This window comes from Lissotriton vulgaris, chromosome 8 (genome assembly GCF_964263255.1).
Source record: "Lissotriton vulgaris chromosome 8, aLisVul1.2, whole genome shotgun sequence".
Taxonomy (NCBI): Eukaryota; Metazoa; Chordata; class Amphibia; order Caudata; family Salamandridae; genus Lissotriton; species Lissotriton vulgaris.
Window position 1 is genome coordinate 1,496,959,678 of NC_141696.1, and position 18,962 is coordinate 1,496,978,639.

The 18,962-nt window shown below is 42.2% G+C and overlaps 1 protein-coding gene across 2 annotated transcripts in view; it reads right to left on the reverse strand.

Moving 5' to 3' along the window:
- Window positions 1-932: 932 nt before the first annotated feature.
- The window catches only part of NAA50 (N-alpha-acetyltransferase 50, NatE catalytic subunit), a 138,667-nt gene continuing 120,637 nt past the window's right edge, over window positions 933-18,962 (reverse strand). For both annotated transcript variants that reach the window (XM_086935579.1, XM_086935580.1), the window contains exon 5: window positions 933-1,689. In XM_086935579.1, the coding sequence (XP_086791705.1) occupies window positions 1,509-1,689 (181 nt within the window). In that variant the 3' untranslated portion in view covers window positions 933-1,508. The remainder of the gene's footprint in view (window positions 1,690-18,962) is intronic.

Consider the following 18,962-nt stretch of genomic DNA (forward strand, 5'->3'; position numbering starts at 1 on the left):
GTCGAAAGCTGCTGAACTGTGGGCTTAGTCCGTGGGTCGTGATTTTCTAGGAAAGCATTAAGACTCTCCATGTCTACTTGCTTCCATTTTCTAATGCACTTATTTGGTGCTTGGATGTAATCTTTAATAATTGTTTCATCCTGAAGTGTGAATTTGACCATGTAGTGGTCTGACCATGGCAAGGGCAGGGCAGGGTACATATTGATATTATTAAGATTAGAGAGTATTCCACTCCCAGAGCTCAACCAACCGGACGAGAACAGATGAGTTAATCTTTCAGCTGGGGCTGAGAAACGTATCAGCACAGGAAGAAATGACCACATATTGTAGTTTAAGATGGTGAGATCTGGAGGGAGCAGACCTCTCAGGAGTACCTCCTTACACTTGACGTGAAGAAAAAAACCTGAGCTCAGGGAGTCTCTGGAGGAGTGGACCTTCAAGCCTGTCCACCCGACTTGCTAGAGTTTGGACACTTAGAGGTTAGCAGGCTAAGGGGAACAATTTAAGCATGCGATATTATGAAAACCTCAACATTGGAGTTGAGGTAGAAGGCTTAATAAGAGGCTGAGGACAGGTAGGGTAATGTGTGAAGAGACAGAGGCGGCAGAAGGGTGACCAGGAACTCAAGATGTGAGGAGGGTGACCAGGCACTCAAGATGTGAGGAGGGTATCATAATCATGTTTTTTTTCATCAAAACAATGAAATAAATCGTGATTAACACTTTATACCTCACTGGGGACATGTCTGCCTGAAGGCTGATCATATAATCACTAGGCTCCTTATAACACTCTTGAGTATTGGGTAAGCATTTCAGGTCAAAGAGTATACACAGGATATCCCATCTCGTTAACCCCACCAAGAAAGGCACATACATCAGCAAGGATTTGGGTGCAATTATGCAGTGGAAAATAAAAGCATCAAAACAAGCAGATTTATCAAACTGCAATGTTTAAAACTGTTTAATATTTAACTTGAAACTGTTAAAATGAAATCTTGCCGAAATGCTCACAGGGTTGGAGTGCGTAGCAAAGTCCATCTTGTTGTTTGGAGAAACTCTTGGCTCCATGTGTGAATGAGAAGACTAGATAGTGCTAAATCTTTCATCTTTTATAAATACATATAGATATATGTCTAAGCTCTGCCCTTCAATGTGAAAGCAGAAAAATACTCAACATCCCACACCTCTCCTCTTCTCCCCAATTAGTAATATCTATAGACAAAATCTATTTTTTGTGAACACACTTCCTCATCCCAAAACCAAAGCAAACACACACCCTTTGCCAACAAGGCTCATAGTACATTTTAAAATATGACCAGAAAATAAGTGAGTTTACAGTCCACAGTAAAATATTTCAATTTTGTGAGGGGGTCAGCGAAGGCAGAATAGAATCGTAAGCAACTGTATGTTTAAGAAAGGGAAGTGGAAAATTTTGCTTTTGACGAGCCTCTTATTTGGCGATAAGCAAGTGCAAAAAAGAGTGTTCACTGATTATATACATATAGGCATTTAATTGTCGGTCTTTTGCACGTCTGCATTCTGGCCAAGGGAAGGGCTCTTGAGGTTTTTCTGTAGCACATGAGCATCTGCCGGTTCTATCCTCTTGTAATAGTTTTTCTTTGTCTCAATAATCTCAAAACCAAACTTTCTGTAGAAGTAGATTGCTGACTCGTTGCTGATCTGGACGTGCCTGAGCAGGGCAAACAAGAATAGATATCAATTAATCACAATTTCAGTGAATTTTCTACACGACTGGCATGTACACACCTGATATTCCACATGGACTGCTTACATAAACAAAAGTAAAAAACATTCAAAATATCGGTCCTTTTAACTAAGGCAGGCATAGAGGAGAAATGTGTGTGGACGTGTCATTACATGTTCGACACCTCGGCAGTCTGTGTCCGGACAATTGACATGCATCTGTACACAATGACTAGGTTGTCATTTGTTTCAATTTATCATTATAAGATGGCAGATAATCCTCTTGGAGCAGTAAATCAAAAAGAACATAAAAGCTGCCACAAAGCACGTTTTTGGGATTTAGAGAAAAGGCACAGCTGGACGAGACTGAAGCAACAGGCGAGTTTTGGGAGGGGCAACAGCATGGGGCAGGGAAAAAGGGGGGGGGGGCGGCAGCATACAAAGGAACGTTTTTTTCTCCCTCTCAAGAGGGACTGTAAGCAAAAGAAAAACATGTGTTCCCTAGTTTAGAGAAAAAAAATGCATGGAAAGGATGGTAAAGAAGCTAGGCTGCAGGGGAGGGATAACTACAAAAGAAGGAAAGTCATTGATTAAGTGGCAAGCACATGAGATTGACAAGAGACAACCAATGTAAGGAACAAGCTGAAACCAAGCACCCTGTCAGTAATGGTATTGCCCACAATAGATCTTCTACGCGTGTTACATGTATAGTTCTACTATAATAGTATCCGCGCCTATTTTTTATCACTTGCCCCTTTTGGTTAGCAAATTCCATTGCAGTTGACAAGATCTCATAAGGAAACTGAGACGGTTACTCTGTCAGTGTAGGATGATGCTGTGGAGTAACTTTGCCGGATAAAAGTCCTGTCTATTATCTTACCTCAGTTCTTTACAACACTGGAAATGAGATGTGGAAACCTCCAATAGATCTCAGTGGGTGCCACTGCAGCAGAATCTACTTCACTGAGTACACTCCAACTTTCACAACATGCGGACTGACTACAATCACATTTAAGATTTCCTGTTTTCAGTTTCTATTTTTGGTAAATTCTGGTGGGGTTTTTTCAGTGTTTTCAATATCTTAAAAAACAGTTGTTATCAGTGGTTACACATTTTCGCGCCACTAAAAACAGAAAAAGTGTTTGTCCGGTGTTTATGGAATGTTTTGCTTTTATTATTGCTTGCTTTCTGCACTGAAAGAACATGGTATTTAGACAGTGTACATATAGTGTATATGAGGTCCAAATAGATTTTTGCAAATTAATCTTATTGTAGTACACCATACAATACTTCTTCAGTGAGTCTTTGGGTCATGTGCGCTCGCTCTTTCTTTCTTATGTAAACTTCTGTGAAAAGGCCCTCTCAGCATTCGTAGACCCGTGGGCTGAGAAACATCAGCTAAGGGACACAGTTGGGATGACTCTTTCTTTGATGCAACATAAGGCACAAAATGATAAATATTTGCGTTTTAGTTCTGTGCATGAGAAAACAGTGCACCAGAATGGACTAAAAAATCAATAGCATCCCTCATTAACTCTGAAGATTGTAAAGATGCGTTCAGCATACCATCTAACAAGTGGCAAGGATCTCCTACAGGGACTCACTTCAGCTCGGGTATCAATTTTGACAGGTCATCACACAACATTTTTACGTACGCAGCTGAATCACTGCAAATACAAAGAATATCACTCCAATCTTTGTTGAACATATGAAGAGCCTTTTTTGCAGAGCATTACAAGTGACTTTACGTTCCATGTTTTCCAAAAGTCTGGTGTCATATTTTCACCACTATCCCAGATGCTTGGTGATATATATATATATATATACGTATATATACTTGGCACTATACCTTGCATTGAATGGAGCCTGAGGTGTTGGCAATTAACCTACTATCAATACTGACCCACTAGAAACTATGGTATGATGAAGTTAAGGGTTTTTACCCATTCTCTGTGGGTAAATGTGATGACACATTAGAAAAGATTTTTATGAAACCAGCCATTTTACCCATCAGTGAAAGAATCAAATGCAGCCAAAATATCAAATATGAGTTTCACATTTCCTGATTCTCTATAGCTTATAAAATAATTAAACTAGACCTAAGACATGAAACTAAACCCTGCATCTTTAGACCAAAGGCCACAAAACTAAAAAAAGTAAAAGGAAGAACAAACAATATTTTAGTGGCATCCCTAAAGAACAAAACTCAAGCAGAATATATTTAGCCAGTATTTCTTACTTCTAGCTTGTATAACAAATTTACATTGTATTGACCCCTTCCTTTCTTTGAATGGCATTTAGTTTGTGGTTGTCCAGGTGTTATTTCAGTGTTTATATGTTTTCACCGGTGAGGGCTATTTTTCTCTCAGTGGGGTTGTATCAGTTATTATAGGTTTAAACCTAAAACCCCACAGCCTAATCTCATGGCATTTGTAGACAAAGCACTGTGACCACCATTATTTAGTTATCACTGGTGAACTGGTTTTCCTGCTGCCTAAGGATGCCACGCATTCCCCAAAGGAGAATCTGTATGGGGTATGGGTGAAATTACATACCACACGCCCCTTCAGAAGAGACCCCCTTCACCGTCCATGGGTAAAGATTCCCTACTCAGAGAGGCACCATATGACACACGACTGATATTACAGCATTTTCCATCTTCTGTTATTGCAATGCCTTGGTATACTTTCCAATTTTTCCTCAACCAGTGAAGGCTTTGAATCATATTTGACAAATAAAGTATGCAGGAAATCTAACCCAGTCTACAGTGTGAACATTGGAAATCCTGACTTTAGGACAGACGTTATAATACTTCGACTATAGCTCATTTGTCGGATAGTTTTTTACCTAACAAAACAAATGTTAGCTTTATTTTATTCTTGAAATTTGAGCAGTTTCTTCTTCAGCCACCATGGCGAATGTGAGAAGCAGGTATTTTACCCTTCAGAAAGAAAGAAGAAACCAAAACAAAAAACACATAGGGTCTCAGCCCTGTATGCCCAAAGTCTTTTCCAAATGGGTTTAAGCCAGGGTTGTGATTTTTGGGAGGCAATACTTTTATCCTTCGAACAGCAGTTCAACCGCTCCACCTGTCCCTTGCCTTGAGCATCACACAGTACAAAGGTGAGGAGCGCTATGCCGTATTTATTCGAAATGTTTCTTTCCCAAGGACGAAAGTTACACCTGATAATCTATAACCTGCGTTTCTGAAAACCCTTCTGTTCTGAATAGAACAAACAAAAAAGTCAACATTACTAGTGGTGGGTTATTGTGCAAATGCCACTTCCAGCTATTTAGGATGATAGTCCACTACCACAAAGGTAGACCTGGACTGACTCAACTGCACTTTGAAGAGCCCGTTAAGTCAAAAGCAAGTTTCTGCCACGAAGTATTTGGCCTCTCCACAAGAAACACTGGCTAGGAGACTCTTGCAAGATTTATTGTAGTCTACACAAAGGCAGTATTCTCTTAACTTATGGTCAGCCTCCTAATGCATACACGGCCACCAAAAATTAGATCATGACAATCTTTATCCAGTAATTGTTCTCAACCCCTTCAGGAAATATGCATTTCCCATACCTTGGCAGCAAAGTACCAATCTTGGTCAATTCCAATGCTGCATGAATAAAAGCTTCCAACAGACCATATAATTATCTAGATACTAGCCATCCCTCGAAAAGGTACTTTTAAACCAATATGAGGTTATTATATTTGGATTAGGCTTCTTGTAAATTTTTGTCAGATACCCCAAAACAGATTGGTCTATCCTCAGGGAAGATATTCTGACCATCCCACTGGTGTGTTGTTTTTAAGGCCGGGGAAAGCTAAACCAGCGAACCCAGAATTCTTTTTACCAGGAACAAATCACAAGTCCAAACAATATTCCTGCAATTTGGAGGACAAGTGTGCTACTCTACCTCTAGAATTTCTACCACCTCAGGAGACCGTGTTAGAAGAGCATGGCTGCCAAGCCATATACACTTATGTACACTGTAATCACACGCCTTACCAAAATGAAGAGGTTTGCGTGTGGGAGCAGAAGCAATTGCTGCTTCTACAGCAATAGAGGCTTGCTTCTTGTCCTTGTTCCAGACAAACAGCAACAAAAACCTAAGAGGTTCCATAATTACACAACAAATCTACTATTATATTTTACATTATTTTACATAGTCCCATGAAAGAAACTAATTCTCTCGTGTATTTGGAGCCAGTACAACTAACAGCTTCCAACAAGTCACCTTGGGTACCACTCCTTTACTGGGAGGTGGGATGTCACACCTAATCCACTTAAAAATCTTGAAACTAAGAGCACTTTTCAGGACTCAAATTAATCCACTATTTCGCATTGCCTCAGCAAACATTAGCATGACATCTTGCAAAACATTTACAAAAGAGTCCAAGCCCTTGAAAATGCAGGACATGACCCTTTGAAAAATGAGGAGGCTAAAGACAGTCTGAAGGGTATCCTTCGGAATTAAAACCACCCAGATGGGGGTAATGAATGCGGTAAGCACTGTAGCTTTCAGGTCCAATGTGGAGAAAATGCTAGAACCACCGAAATCTCAATTATGTTACTTAACCTGTGATTATCTACTACAAGACAGTCAATAAGCACTGTCAAGTCTATGCACAACCTCCTATCCAATTTTTGGCAGAACTACCAGCAATGCTCATTCTGAGGATGCCACCTCAATGAGGAATCCTTCCATGACCATGTTTTCTTGCGCCTGTTGTAGTCCCTCCAAAGCCGATAGGAACCCCTCAAGTTTTGTTTAACAGTGGCATCCTTCTAAGGACTGTTCTATATTGGGAGCAGTGGCAGCTGCAACAGAACGGTGGTAGTGAAGCGGGGAAGAAGACAAATATATAAAAATAACTTCCTTGTGAATGCCACCGCCTCTCCTCCATCCTCTACAAAGCAGCGTCGTGATTAGCCTGAGCGGCCTGTCTAGACGCTCTGGCAGTGCCTGGGATAGTTCTCCACTTGGCTGTGCAACACACCTGGGTGGAGGACATGCTCAGCACCCATGATGGTTTGGTCGGCCAAACAGTCATGTGCACAAAGTGTGTAAACCACTCCTCCCTCTGCTCTAGTCTGCTCTAAACTGGCTTCAAATGTGCACTGAAAAATAAAATGAAAATAACATTGTTTTATTACCATTTTATTTTTGGCACTGCCCAAAGAGCTGAGGGGTGACGCTCGTCTGCCTAAGCGAAGGAGGAGTCACTAGTTGGGAGCTTACCCAATGTCAGATAGACGCCCAATTTTTTAAGTAAAAAAAATGCTTTCTTTTGGCTGTCCTCCACCTGAAATTGACTATTTCAATACAAGTGAATGGGACAAATACACTCTCCATTTTTTTTGTATTATATATTAAACCTCCTACTTTTCTCTTCTAAACAGACTGTTAACCTAGAAAAAGTAGTTTGAATTGACCGTTCTATTTTATTCACCGAAAGTATTTGGGGTGTGTGGCCAAGTAAACATCTATTAAGTCAAAGTTTGCCTAACAGTCCTACGTTTGCAAAACCTGAATGATATTATGAGGGGCTATTATTCGAACAATGTTATTTACTGGTTACAATAAAAAAAAATTGTTAAATAAAGGGACTACCTCTGTCTCTGATGAAAGTACCAATAAGAAAACTTATGATATAAAGGCCCTCCGAGGCCCAATTCCATCTTGAGCAGGCAGAGGCTATTTTTTGAAGAATCGTCAACACGTCTAACTTTGACGCAGATGCAGTCTGTCCTTATCTTTTCAAGAACCAGGGAAGCATTAAGTAATTCAGACAATGACATCAATAAGACACGTGATGAGGCATCATTCTGGAACAAGTCCCTTGTTATCTCTATCTCAAAGTCAGATAATAAAAAGCAATGAAGTCTGAATTGACGCAGGGAAGTCTTAATTGTTTATACAAATGCATCTAAGTCCAGCATATTTATGCACATATGTTATGACAGACAAGGCTATGGTTATGTCAGAAATTACAATCTCATAAAATATGGTACAAAAGGACGCCAATCAATCACTTGTGAGGACAGGTATTTCCTCCCAGATTATTGCACAAGATCCGCTGCTCCATCTCATTCTCCACTGAGAGCAGACACAGCTACAGCTCATGCATGTTACCCTCTCGAGAGAGCATTTGCTCCCAACAACTGAACTACAGCATTTTGTTGTAAACCGGTATGCACAGAGTTGATTCTCCCAAGAAACTCTAGATGCAAGTTATGCTACTCCACGCTCACTTAGTATAGCAAATAGAAGTAGGTTTTAAGATGTTGGGTTGCTAGATGTCATTTTAACCCCTTCACTGCGGCGGCTATTCCACCGCAGTGCTAAGGGGGCGGGGCGGAAATGCAGCAGGCGCATGCTGGTGACGGAACCGCTCCGTCACCAGCGTTGGTTGCGCTGTGCTTATGACAGAGCGGTTCCGTCATGGCCACACCCGCTCAATAGAACGCTCAGCGCAGGAGCGTCGGGCGGGCCATGACAGAACCGCTCCGTCATCAGCACAGCGCCACCGAGGCGGATGACGGAGCGGTTCCATCATCAGCAGGGGAGGGGTTAACTATGGTGCAATTGTTCATGTTATTGTTGTCCGCAACAGGCATATGTGCACTTTCAATAATATTTTATGTGGTTACTTTAGATTTACTGAGCAACAGGACATTAAATAAATACTGCTAAAGTGCCTTTTCCTTAGTGTATCTCTTGTGTATTGTACAGAACAGAATTGGGCTACTAAATGTCCACTGTCGTAGGATCCCAGTTTAGGAACTGTTAGCAAGCTAAAAACACAGACACCGCTTCAACTATGTATTGTGTGGGGTTGTTCGAGGCTACAACAACCTGTTTTTTCACATTCAATCGCTGGTGCATTGTACTAAGTTCACTTGGGTGTGAAAGCAAGCCTTGTATAGCTACGCCAGAGTCTTAGTTTATGCAACATTGAACATCTGCCAAGGAAAGAGGGATGTAATCTTCAAGTCTCTGTTTCGGTCTGATGTTTGAGGGTTTGGCTGTAGATCCTTTGAAGTACTCAGAGTTAAATGCTCTCAGAAAATTTCCAATGCCTCTAAATGGGCCTGGGATGGTTAGGTTAAATTAATAGTATCTCACTTTGTAATAGTGGCAGAGCCCTTTGTACACTCTCCTGTAAGCCTTCCAACCCTGTCCTCTAACACTTCCCTGACAATAAAGGATCACATGACTGCTAATGTTGTGGCCACAAAGAAGATGATCAGTATTTGCAATGTTGTGATGGCTGCAGACTATAGCATTGTTAGAAATATTGGCCACCCCAGTGGCGGTATTTGATTTAGGGAGGCATCCTTATAGGAACCTCTTTTTTTTTTAGACTCCTCCCCTCCAAATGGCTTTGACTGTTCTCAATCCTACCCGTACCCCCCCCCCCCCCCTCCTCACCCCCCCCCCTATCACAAAGTGGAAATCGAATGAATGTTCTTTATTCAGCAGTGTTAATAATATGAACATGGATTTATGGTTTCCTGCCAGAAGTCATCAGTCAGACATGGTGTCTACCAAGACCCTGGACTAAGTTGGCAGGTTTCATGGACTGCTAGCCCACATGGCAACTAAGCACATTTTGGCAATGGAAACATTACTTATTGCTAAACCTTTTTCCCTTCAAAGGGAACCCTCATAAAATTAACATAGGCATGACAACTCAATTCTTCTAGCTATTTATGAGGATAGCATGGAGGAGAAAGGATCTTTCCTTGAAAAACGGTGGCTGCCTTTTTCTAGTGTTACTTGGAGAGGTGCTGCATGGCCTTTATGTCCTCCAAATAGCAGTTTAATGCAGTTGAATTTACAATTTTACACTGTGTAGCACCAGACTCGACTGCGTCCACATCTAGGGTTCCTACCTTTAGGAGAGAATAATACATGTCATCATTTCTTGTTTTAAAAATCTGAAAAGGATTGGACATGATTCTGAAGTTGAACTTTCTATCAGACTCGAGAAATATACTCTCCCACTCACTATGGGGAGTCAGATTTTATCAGGGCAAGCTATATTTAGGGCTGCTCACCCGCTCTGGCATGCTGATAAAGAACAGGTGCTCTGTTCAATCAGAAAGTGAAGGGGCAATAAAGAAGCCTTTAAATCTTGTAGCATTTGATCTATGTATTGAGACAGTGGTCTGAAGTCACTTTACATCTTCTTACAATTACTTTTCTTTCTCGGACTGCAGAGTTCCAGGATTTTGTTAAGTGAACTGTCCGACGTGCTGTGTAAAGAGTGTGAAATGAAAGGAGGCCGGGTTTTCTTCTAACTAACAACTTTTAAATAGCTAATAGGTGAACTTTACAAACATTTCAATAGTTATGAAAGCCCATTTTTTTTGTAATTGAGGATGAACAAAATATCTTAAAAGGATGAAAACAAATCAGAACACTATTTGGCGATGTGCAAATGATATCTAGGTTTGCTGAAATCCAATTGTCCCAGATTGTTGCACATTATATAGTTTTATCAGTAAAACTAAGTTAATGGGAATGTAAATGACAGTGCACTACCACATCATGCTTTCGTAATATATTATAATACATTTAAACATTAACTGAAATACACCCATGCACTAATGGCAATGCTATTTATGAACTAAGAGGCAAGTCAAAGATTGTGTACCGCATATGTGGGTAGCTTATTAAACATGGAGCAAACATTTAATTTGTTTAATCAAACTAGGTTTTTTTTGTATAGCGGAAATGCTGAATTCGTATATTTGAAGGTGCTCTCAAATGTGATAAAGAAGAAAGGCAGTTCTAACAAAATATTTGCCTAGGTTCACAAAATGTGACACCAGGTTACAGGTCAAATACATTACAGTTGGGCTGAGTAGATAAGAGTTATTGGACCTGCAGGTCTAGTAAAAGTTATGATTTTTCGAGGCATGTCTGAATCTTTTTTTACATTCCGGTTGTCTGTCTTGGTTTACTATAATTATCAGCCAGAGGTCTTTAAGGCAACTGTAGAACACATTTTAAAGTGATCTCTTCTTACATTTATCGTTTAAAGTATGAACTGATGAGTGGAATATACCACCATTAGGTGAATTTACAGATTTTTGTACCGACAGCAAAATAGCTATTCACAAAGAGAGACAAAGGGCTTTTATACATAAGGTCCAGCACAGTTGCCCAAATGCAATATGAAAATTAAAGTTGTGCCGTTCCTGAATCGTCTAGATTTTAGCAATATACAAAGGACAGAGTCAAACAGATGTGAATCCATTTCCTTGTAATGTAATGCCCTCACACACCCAGTAGGGTGTCCTGTTTCATCATCGGGCTGCTCCTCGTCTGGCCGGCGTTGCATTGCATTGCCCGACAGGCTCTAGATTTTTCTAAATAGCCGTTTGGTGCCGTGGGGGTGAAAGATTTAGTGAGTGTAGATGAATAAGTGGTGTGTGATGTTTATACGAGTTAAAACAGGGTTGGGAGTACCAGCAAAAATAACTAATTGAGGGGTCTCCTACCCTGATTAAAATAAAGAGGAAAGGCGCAATGCTAAGTTAATGTCTTAGGTGTGGCGCTCTTCCGTGTGGTTGGTCAACATGTTTCTTCGCAATTCTACAAGTCTAAAGGCGATTTGTCAGGACCTAAAGTTATGGCTGGTAGTACTGGTTCTATCCTAATTGGGATATACTACTGCTTCATCAATCCCCAGCAGGTCAAGATATGAGGAACTTACCCATATTGTTTGCGTAGTACGCAATGTGTCCAAGGACCTACCCACTGCTGCCGGCACCATCTTAGTGTAGATAGTTTTTTTACTTTAGGTCCTAGCAAATCGCCTCTAGACTTGTAAAATTGCGAAGAAACATGTTGACCAACCCCGTTTTAACTCACATAAACATCACACACCACTTATTCATCTACACTAAATGAATCTCTCACCCCCACGGCACCAAACGGCTCCTTGGAAAAAGATCTCCATCACAGTGCCCCTCATCAGGAGCCCGTCCGGCATTGCAGCGCCGGCCAGACTAGGAGCAGCCTGATGATTAAGCATAACACCCAACTGGGTGTGTGAGGGCATTACATTCCAAATAAATGGATTCCCATCTCTTAGACTCTGTAGCCTACTGTCCTTTGTATATTGCTAAAATCTAGATCATTTAAGAACAGCACAACATTAATTTTCATACAGCAAAAAAACGGTCATACCACTATAAACCTGGCCAGGTGGCAACCCTAGTCACACCCCTTATTCTCTATTTCTGGAAGCTGTTAGTCTTAACAGCAGATATCAGGGTCCCCTTCCTGGCAGTCTGCGAACAGAGCTCAGGGTGAAGGCAAAAACAAATTAGATCTTGGATGACTTAACACAGGGGGTTCGTCCCTTAACTGATTTAGACTAATGTTGATAAGCACAGACACAATTTGGCTACATCAATGTCTCAAGTAGGAAGAAAGATTCCTCAAGCTCTCCCTCAATCTTAACTCTTCTTTTTCACCAAATATGCTACTCCACAGGGTCATGGCCTACAGGCTGCATCATTCGATACTGTAAAACCTTGTCTTCTAGACCCTGCTCCCCGCCATTACCCACAACTTTAAGGGTCTCTCCTTCCTGCCTAACATTCAGCTTGCTTTGTTAATACTCCTGTATAGTCCCAGCTTCCCTTTTTTCTTTAACTCACTATCTTTCCTTTAGAATTGCATACGTTTTCAGTGTTTATCTCCTTTTCACTTGAAACAATTGACTCTTTCAATACCAAAACGGTTACGTTTTCAATGTCAACAGCTATAGCTCGCTTAGCTTATGCACAGTAACAGTTGGATTTCGTGGTGGCCTTGATAGTGATTGCTTTTGGAACTCAAGTCTGACCTCTGATCATGTATTTTTTCAGGGGGCCTCCTATATTTTCTGCAAGCCTCATCTTTTGGGCTAGCCCCTGAATCTTAAATTTGAACTTTCTATATGGTGTGTCAAAGATAAAGTTTCATAGATTTGTAGGTTTAATCTAAGAAACCGATAATGCCACTTTCAGTACAGCAAGTAGAGTAGTTGAAAGCTGGAAGCACGGCGAAATCAATGTCCTCCTCAAAAAGCCCAGGGCGGACCCCAAGGAACTCAAGAACTTCCAGCCCATTTCTCTGCTCCCTTTCCCAGCTAAGGTCATCAAGAAAACCGTCAACATGCAACTGACCCACCACCTCGAGGACAACAACATCTTAGACCCCTCCCAGTCCGGATTCAGACGACACCACAGCACTGAGACAGCCCTCATCGCCGCCACAGACGACATTGATGCCAACTAGACAACGGCGAAACATCAGCCCTCCTCCTCCTGGACCTATCAGCCACCTTCGACACGGTCTGCCACCTCACACTAAAGACACGCCTCCAAGAAGCCGGAATCCAGGAGAAGGCCCTGGACTGGACCATGTCCTTCCTCACCGGCAGAACCCAGAGAGTCTGCCTCCCACCTTTCCGATCCAAAGCCACCGACATCAGCTGCACCGTACCCCAGGGCTCATCCCTCAGCCAGACCCTGTTCAACGTCTATATGGCCCCCCCTTGCTCAGGTAGCCCGCCAACACGACCTCCACATCATCTCCTATGCCGACGACACCCAGCTCATCCTCTCCCTCACCAAGGACCTACACACGCCAAGACCAACCTCCACGAAGGAATGAAGGCAGTCGCCGAATGGATGAGGAGCAGCCGCCAGAAACTGAACTCGGACAAGACGGAGGTCCTCATCCTCGGCCCCACCCCCTCTGCCTGGACTGCCTCCTGGTGGCAGACCACACTGGGAACAGCACAGACACCCACGGACCACGCACACAACCTAGGATTCATCCTCGACTCTTCCCTCTCCATGTCCATATCGAAGCAGATCAACAACATCTTCTCCTGCTACTACACCCTCCGCATGCTCCTCAGGATCTACAAGTGGATCCCAACCGAAACTAGAAGAACGGTGACCCAGGCCCTCGTCAGCAGCAGGCTGTACTACGGCAACACACTACGCAGGAATCCCGGCCAAACACCTACAACGACTAACACGAATCCAAAACGCCTCTGCCCGACTAATCCTCAACATCCCTCACCACGGCCAAATCACCCCCACCTGAGAGACCTACACCGGCTCGCCGTCAACAAGGGGATCACTTTCAAGCTCCTCACCCACGCACACAAACCACTCTACAACACCAGACCAGCCTACCTGAACAGCAGACTCAGCTTCTACACCCCCACCAACCAGCTCCGCTCCGCCAGCCTCGCCGCTGTCCCCCGCATCCAACAAGCAACCTCCGGGGGCAGGTCCTTCTCCTTGCTCGCCGCCAAGACCTGGACCACCCTCCCTACCCACCTTCAGAAGACTCCTCAAGACCTGGCTCTTCGAACAGTAGCAGCTCCCCCTCCCCTCAGCACCTTGAGACCCTCACAGGTGAGTAGCGCGCTTTACAAGTGATTTGATTGATTAAGTTTCATAGATTTGTAGGTTTAATCTAAGAAACCGTTAACGCCACTTTCAGTACAGCAAGTCGAGTAGTACCATGGGTCTATTAATTACGTCCAAGTAAGGAAATTGTTCTTATACAACTTCTATGAATTTGATATCTGGGCCATCTTAGCCCGGCTTAAAAAGCAAGATAAGCATTATGTTAACAAACCTTCATTCATTCAGGTTTTTATATTTCGAGTTTTGAGAATCATGCAAGTCTCAATATATTGCAGTTGAAAGCTAGGCATTGCATACCAAGTCTGTCTATGTGTACAGACTGAACTGAAGGCCAAACCACATTTCCATTATTAAAGTTATTTCATAAATAAACAGCTGTAAAACAATTTTCTGGCAGCAAGATTCTCTATCAAACCTTAGACTTTCTGTGGTTAAAGTCTAGCAAACAACTGTCTGGTCCTGTGATAAATTGTTCTCTTTATTCGATCTGCAACCTAACTATTGTTAAAGAAAAAGTACCTGAAAACGTACTTCACTTACTGAACAGGTGCATGAATCTAAACCAGATATGTAAACAAACATTTGCAATGCAATATGTCTCACATTTGTGACAGTTTGAGATATTGGCATTGTGAATGACACTGCATATTTATACATGTGTTGGTTTTCAAAACAGATAAATAAAAGGCATTGTCATTCACAATGCCAAAAGCTTAAAAACTCACAAATGCGAGACTTATTGCATTGCAAATGCTTGTAAAAGCATCCCATGCTGAGCTTTCATTTTAATTGCGGCCGTGCCCCTTTTTAGGTCTCGCCTAGCTATTGCGTAAGCAATCAATATGCGAGAGATATAGAGGGGCACCAGAAAATCCTGCCAAGAGGGTTTTGGAATTCGGATTATGGCCAGTGCATGAGCGCCGGGCGCGCACTCGCCATTTGCTCCCCGCCCCCGCCATCAGACTTGAAAGGAAGCCGCTCGCATACCACCATTTGTCTGAGTCTCGCATCAGACTTCAAAGGCTGCCGCCCCCACCCCTCCCCCAATCAGACTTCAAAGGCTGCCGCCACGCAATGCAAACCAGTTTCCCGAGCTCGACCGCTCTAGCCGTTCGGCCGCATCCTCGCCCAAATGTTGGTTTTATTTATTATTGTGCTGTGACTGTTGAACGAGCCACACTCCTGGGGAGCCTGCAAACTCTGACCCTCGCCTTCCCATCTCTCAATCTCCTCTTTAGCACATTCAACTACAAATTGAACCACAAACAATGACGCACACAGCGTGTACCCATTTTTTTTTGCTAAACTTATTAGGGCGCTGCGGGTGGATAAACAGACACCGGGATCTATACCAAATGTGTTTATCGCCACAATGCTGGTTTCTTGCTGCCAGGTTCTGTATCCTGACACCGAGTCCAACAGCACCAGCTTCACCACATGAGTGCAGAATGGAAGGCCCGTGTTGCGGTCCTCCCGGGGCACATCCGGTCTTCCTATAGGACAGGCAGGAAGCAGCTAACTACCTCCGTTTTCACTAATGGATGTCTGATTAAGGGACTTCCACCAAGGTCACACGGCTGCTTGCTTCCAAGGTACTTTCCCCGACACGATTTATGAAAGAGAAAGCACGAGGAGCAATAAAACTAAAAATTTAGTCCATATTCCATCTTTTGTTGCTAAGATTACACTTAGAATACATTGTACTGCAGAAGAAACTGTGTGCTTGGTAGGACCCAGAAACATCCCAATTCTCTCAATGCAGTGGGTATGACGCATTCTTGTCAATTACCTTCACACGCATAATTTTATTTTCAATTAGGCTGCTTCACTCCGTAATCTCATTTTGAAAGCGGGTGATTATTGTAATGTGACATTAATAATTGCTGTCACCCTCACCCTCACCCCCCCTCCCCCTCACCCTCACACCCACTCATCCTCACCCTCACACACCCCCTCACCCTCACACACCCCCTCACCCCATGACCCTCATACCCCCTCATATCCCCTCACTCACCCCTTCACCCTCCCCCTCACACACCCCTTCGCCCACCTGCCACACACACACACACACACTCACCCACCCCCTCACTCCCCCTCATGCTCACACACCCTCACAACCCCTTTACCCTCACACCCCCTCACCCTCTCAACCACTCACCCTCACACCCCCTCACAACCCCCCCACACCCTCCCCCTCAACCACCCTCACCAGCACAGCCTAACAAAACAGCACAACAAACAAAAGCATAGGATAGCAAAACATAGCACAGCAAAACATAGCACAGCAAAACGCAACACAGCATAGCAAAACGCAACACAGCATAGCAAAACGCAACACAGCATAGCAAAACGCAACACAGCATAGCATAGCAAAACAGCATAGCAAAACGCAACACAGCATAGCAAAACGCAACACAGCATAGCAAAACGCAACACAGCATAGCAAAACGCAACACAGCATGACAAAACATAGCATAGCATGACAAAACATTGCATAGCATGACAAAACATTGCATAGCATGACAAAACATTGCATAGCATGACAAAACATAGCAAAACACAGCAAATCATAGCATAGCAAAACAAAGCATAGCATAATAAAACAACAAAACACAGCGCATCGTAACAAAACACAGCACATCGTAACAAAACACAGCACATCGTAACAAAACACAGCACATCGTAACAAAACACAGCACATCGTAACAAAACACAGCACATCATAGCAAAACACAGCACATCATAGCAAAACATAGCACATCATAGCAAAGCATAGCACACTCTTTTGAGTAGCCGAGCGCTATAAAAGACACAAAATAACATAGCATAGCAAAACATAGCATAGCAAAACATAGCATAGCAAAACATAGCATAACAAAACACCGCATAGAATAGCATAACAAATCAAATCATAGGATAGCAAATCAAAGCATAGGATAGCCAAACAAAACATAGGATAGCAAAACAAAACATAGGATAGCAAAACAAAACATAGGATAGCAAAACAAAACATAGCATACAGCATCACTCAGGGGCACCACAACATCACTATGCGCTACCACAGCATCACTGAACGCCACAGCATCACTTATTCGCCACCACAACATCACTATGCGCTACCACAGCATCACTGAACGCCAAAGCATCACTTAGTCGCCATCACATTACTCAGCGCCACCACAGCATCAATCTGTGCAACCATTCAACAAGAACTGGTTCAAATATGTTCTCTCAATGTTTCAAGCTTTATTACAAATATAACAAAAAGATGTTAATATTTCACTTCTGTTCTTAGATTTTCGTCACCATAAAATACACTCAACATAATCTTCACAAAAGTTATTTACAAAAGTTTAAGCTATTACCATTTTAAATTACAATAACTTAAGTATTAATTATTTAAAAAAATTAAAAGCCAATGTTATTTGTAATATCAATGCATGCAAGTCACGTAAATACAACACATTGCATTACAAATGCTATAGGTGTCACATTTGTGAAAGTTATAACTATTAGCATTGTAAATGACAAGCTATTTTCAAAATCAAAACATAAATAAAAATAATTGTCATTTACAATACCAATAGCTCAAACTTTCCTAATGCGAGACCTATTGCATTGCAAATGCTTGTTTTAGACGCGGTTCATCAAAAGAAAGGGGTGCAGCCGCTATTAAAGAGCGGCATGCAGCGCTTTTACCAAAAAAACAAAAAAAAAATTTGTTTATCAAGGTGACAAACATTATTTTTTTGTAAAAGCGCCCCATCACGCGATTTCACTTTAATAGTCGGGCGCACACCTTTCTTTAGACAACCTGCGTCGAAAGAAAGGAAGAGACACACAGATGATGGACAGAATGCAGAGCAAATCGTTCACCCCCAGTCAATAGATCTCGGTTAAATCCATCATTCTTTTGCTCACCATGCCATCCCAGTTTAAGGACAGGAGGGCGGTCGCCATTAAAGCGAAAGCCCAAAAAAGTAAAGTAGGAAGAAGAAAAAAAAATTGGCCGCGTTCAGCGCCGCAAACAAACCAAGGGCACGGCCTCCATTATATCAGCTGAGGTGTACCATGCAATGAAAAAGAAAGAAAGAAAGCATTGAGAAAGCGTGCATGTCCTGCTTGCAACAGGCAGGAGAAACCCATTTAACCAAATAGCGCTCAGAGTCTGTAATTAAATCCTACAGATTAACACCACAAGTAACAGGGGGTGTCCTTCGTAGGAGGTTACAAGATGAGATAAGGTGTACAAAGGTGGGACTACTAAGCCTATTGACCACTGAAAAGTCAGTTACAAAGAACAGCAACAGGAGCCAATTAAAAAGAAGATGGGCGGAGCTTCAAGTCCATATCTGAATAAAACAGGTCTCGAAAAGAGCACAAGCGCTGCCTAGGCGAGACCAAAAAAGGAAACTAAAACGGTGATCAAGTTGTAAGCAATTCTAGGCTTAAAGGTAAACTTCATCAGAAGTCAACTGACTTATAGTCTATTCCCAGAAGTAAGCAAGTTTCTTTGGACCATTAGATTGCAAAAAAATGCATGGCATATTAAATTGCAGGAAACATCAAGTGAAGTCGTAGTAGTCATTTACAATTACCCAAAGCTAACAAAATGCTCTAGAGAACACCACTTTGCTATATTTGATGACAGACACTTAAAGGAAAATTATAAATATGATTAAACTTAAAAATGAAAAAGCCAAAAAGCTCAACTACTTTTCCAAAAATCATTAATGTGCAGCTCAGGGTGTATCCGATGACAACATCACTGGAAAATGGCGTACTGGAGGGAATGCTCCAAATAA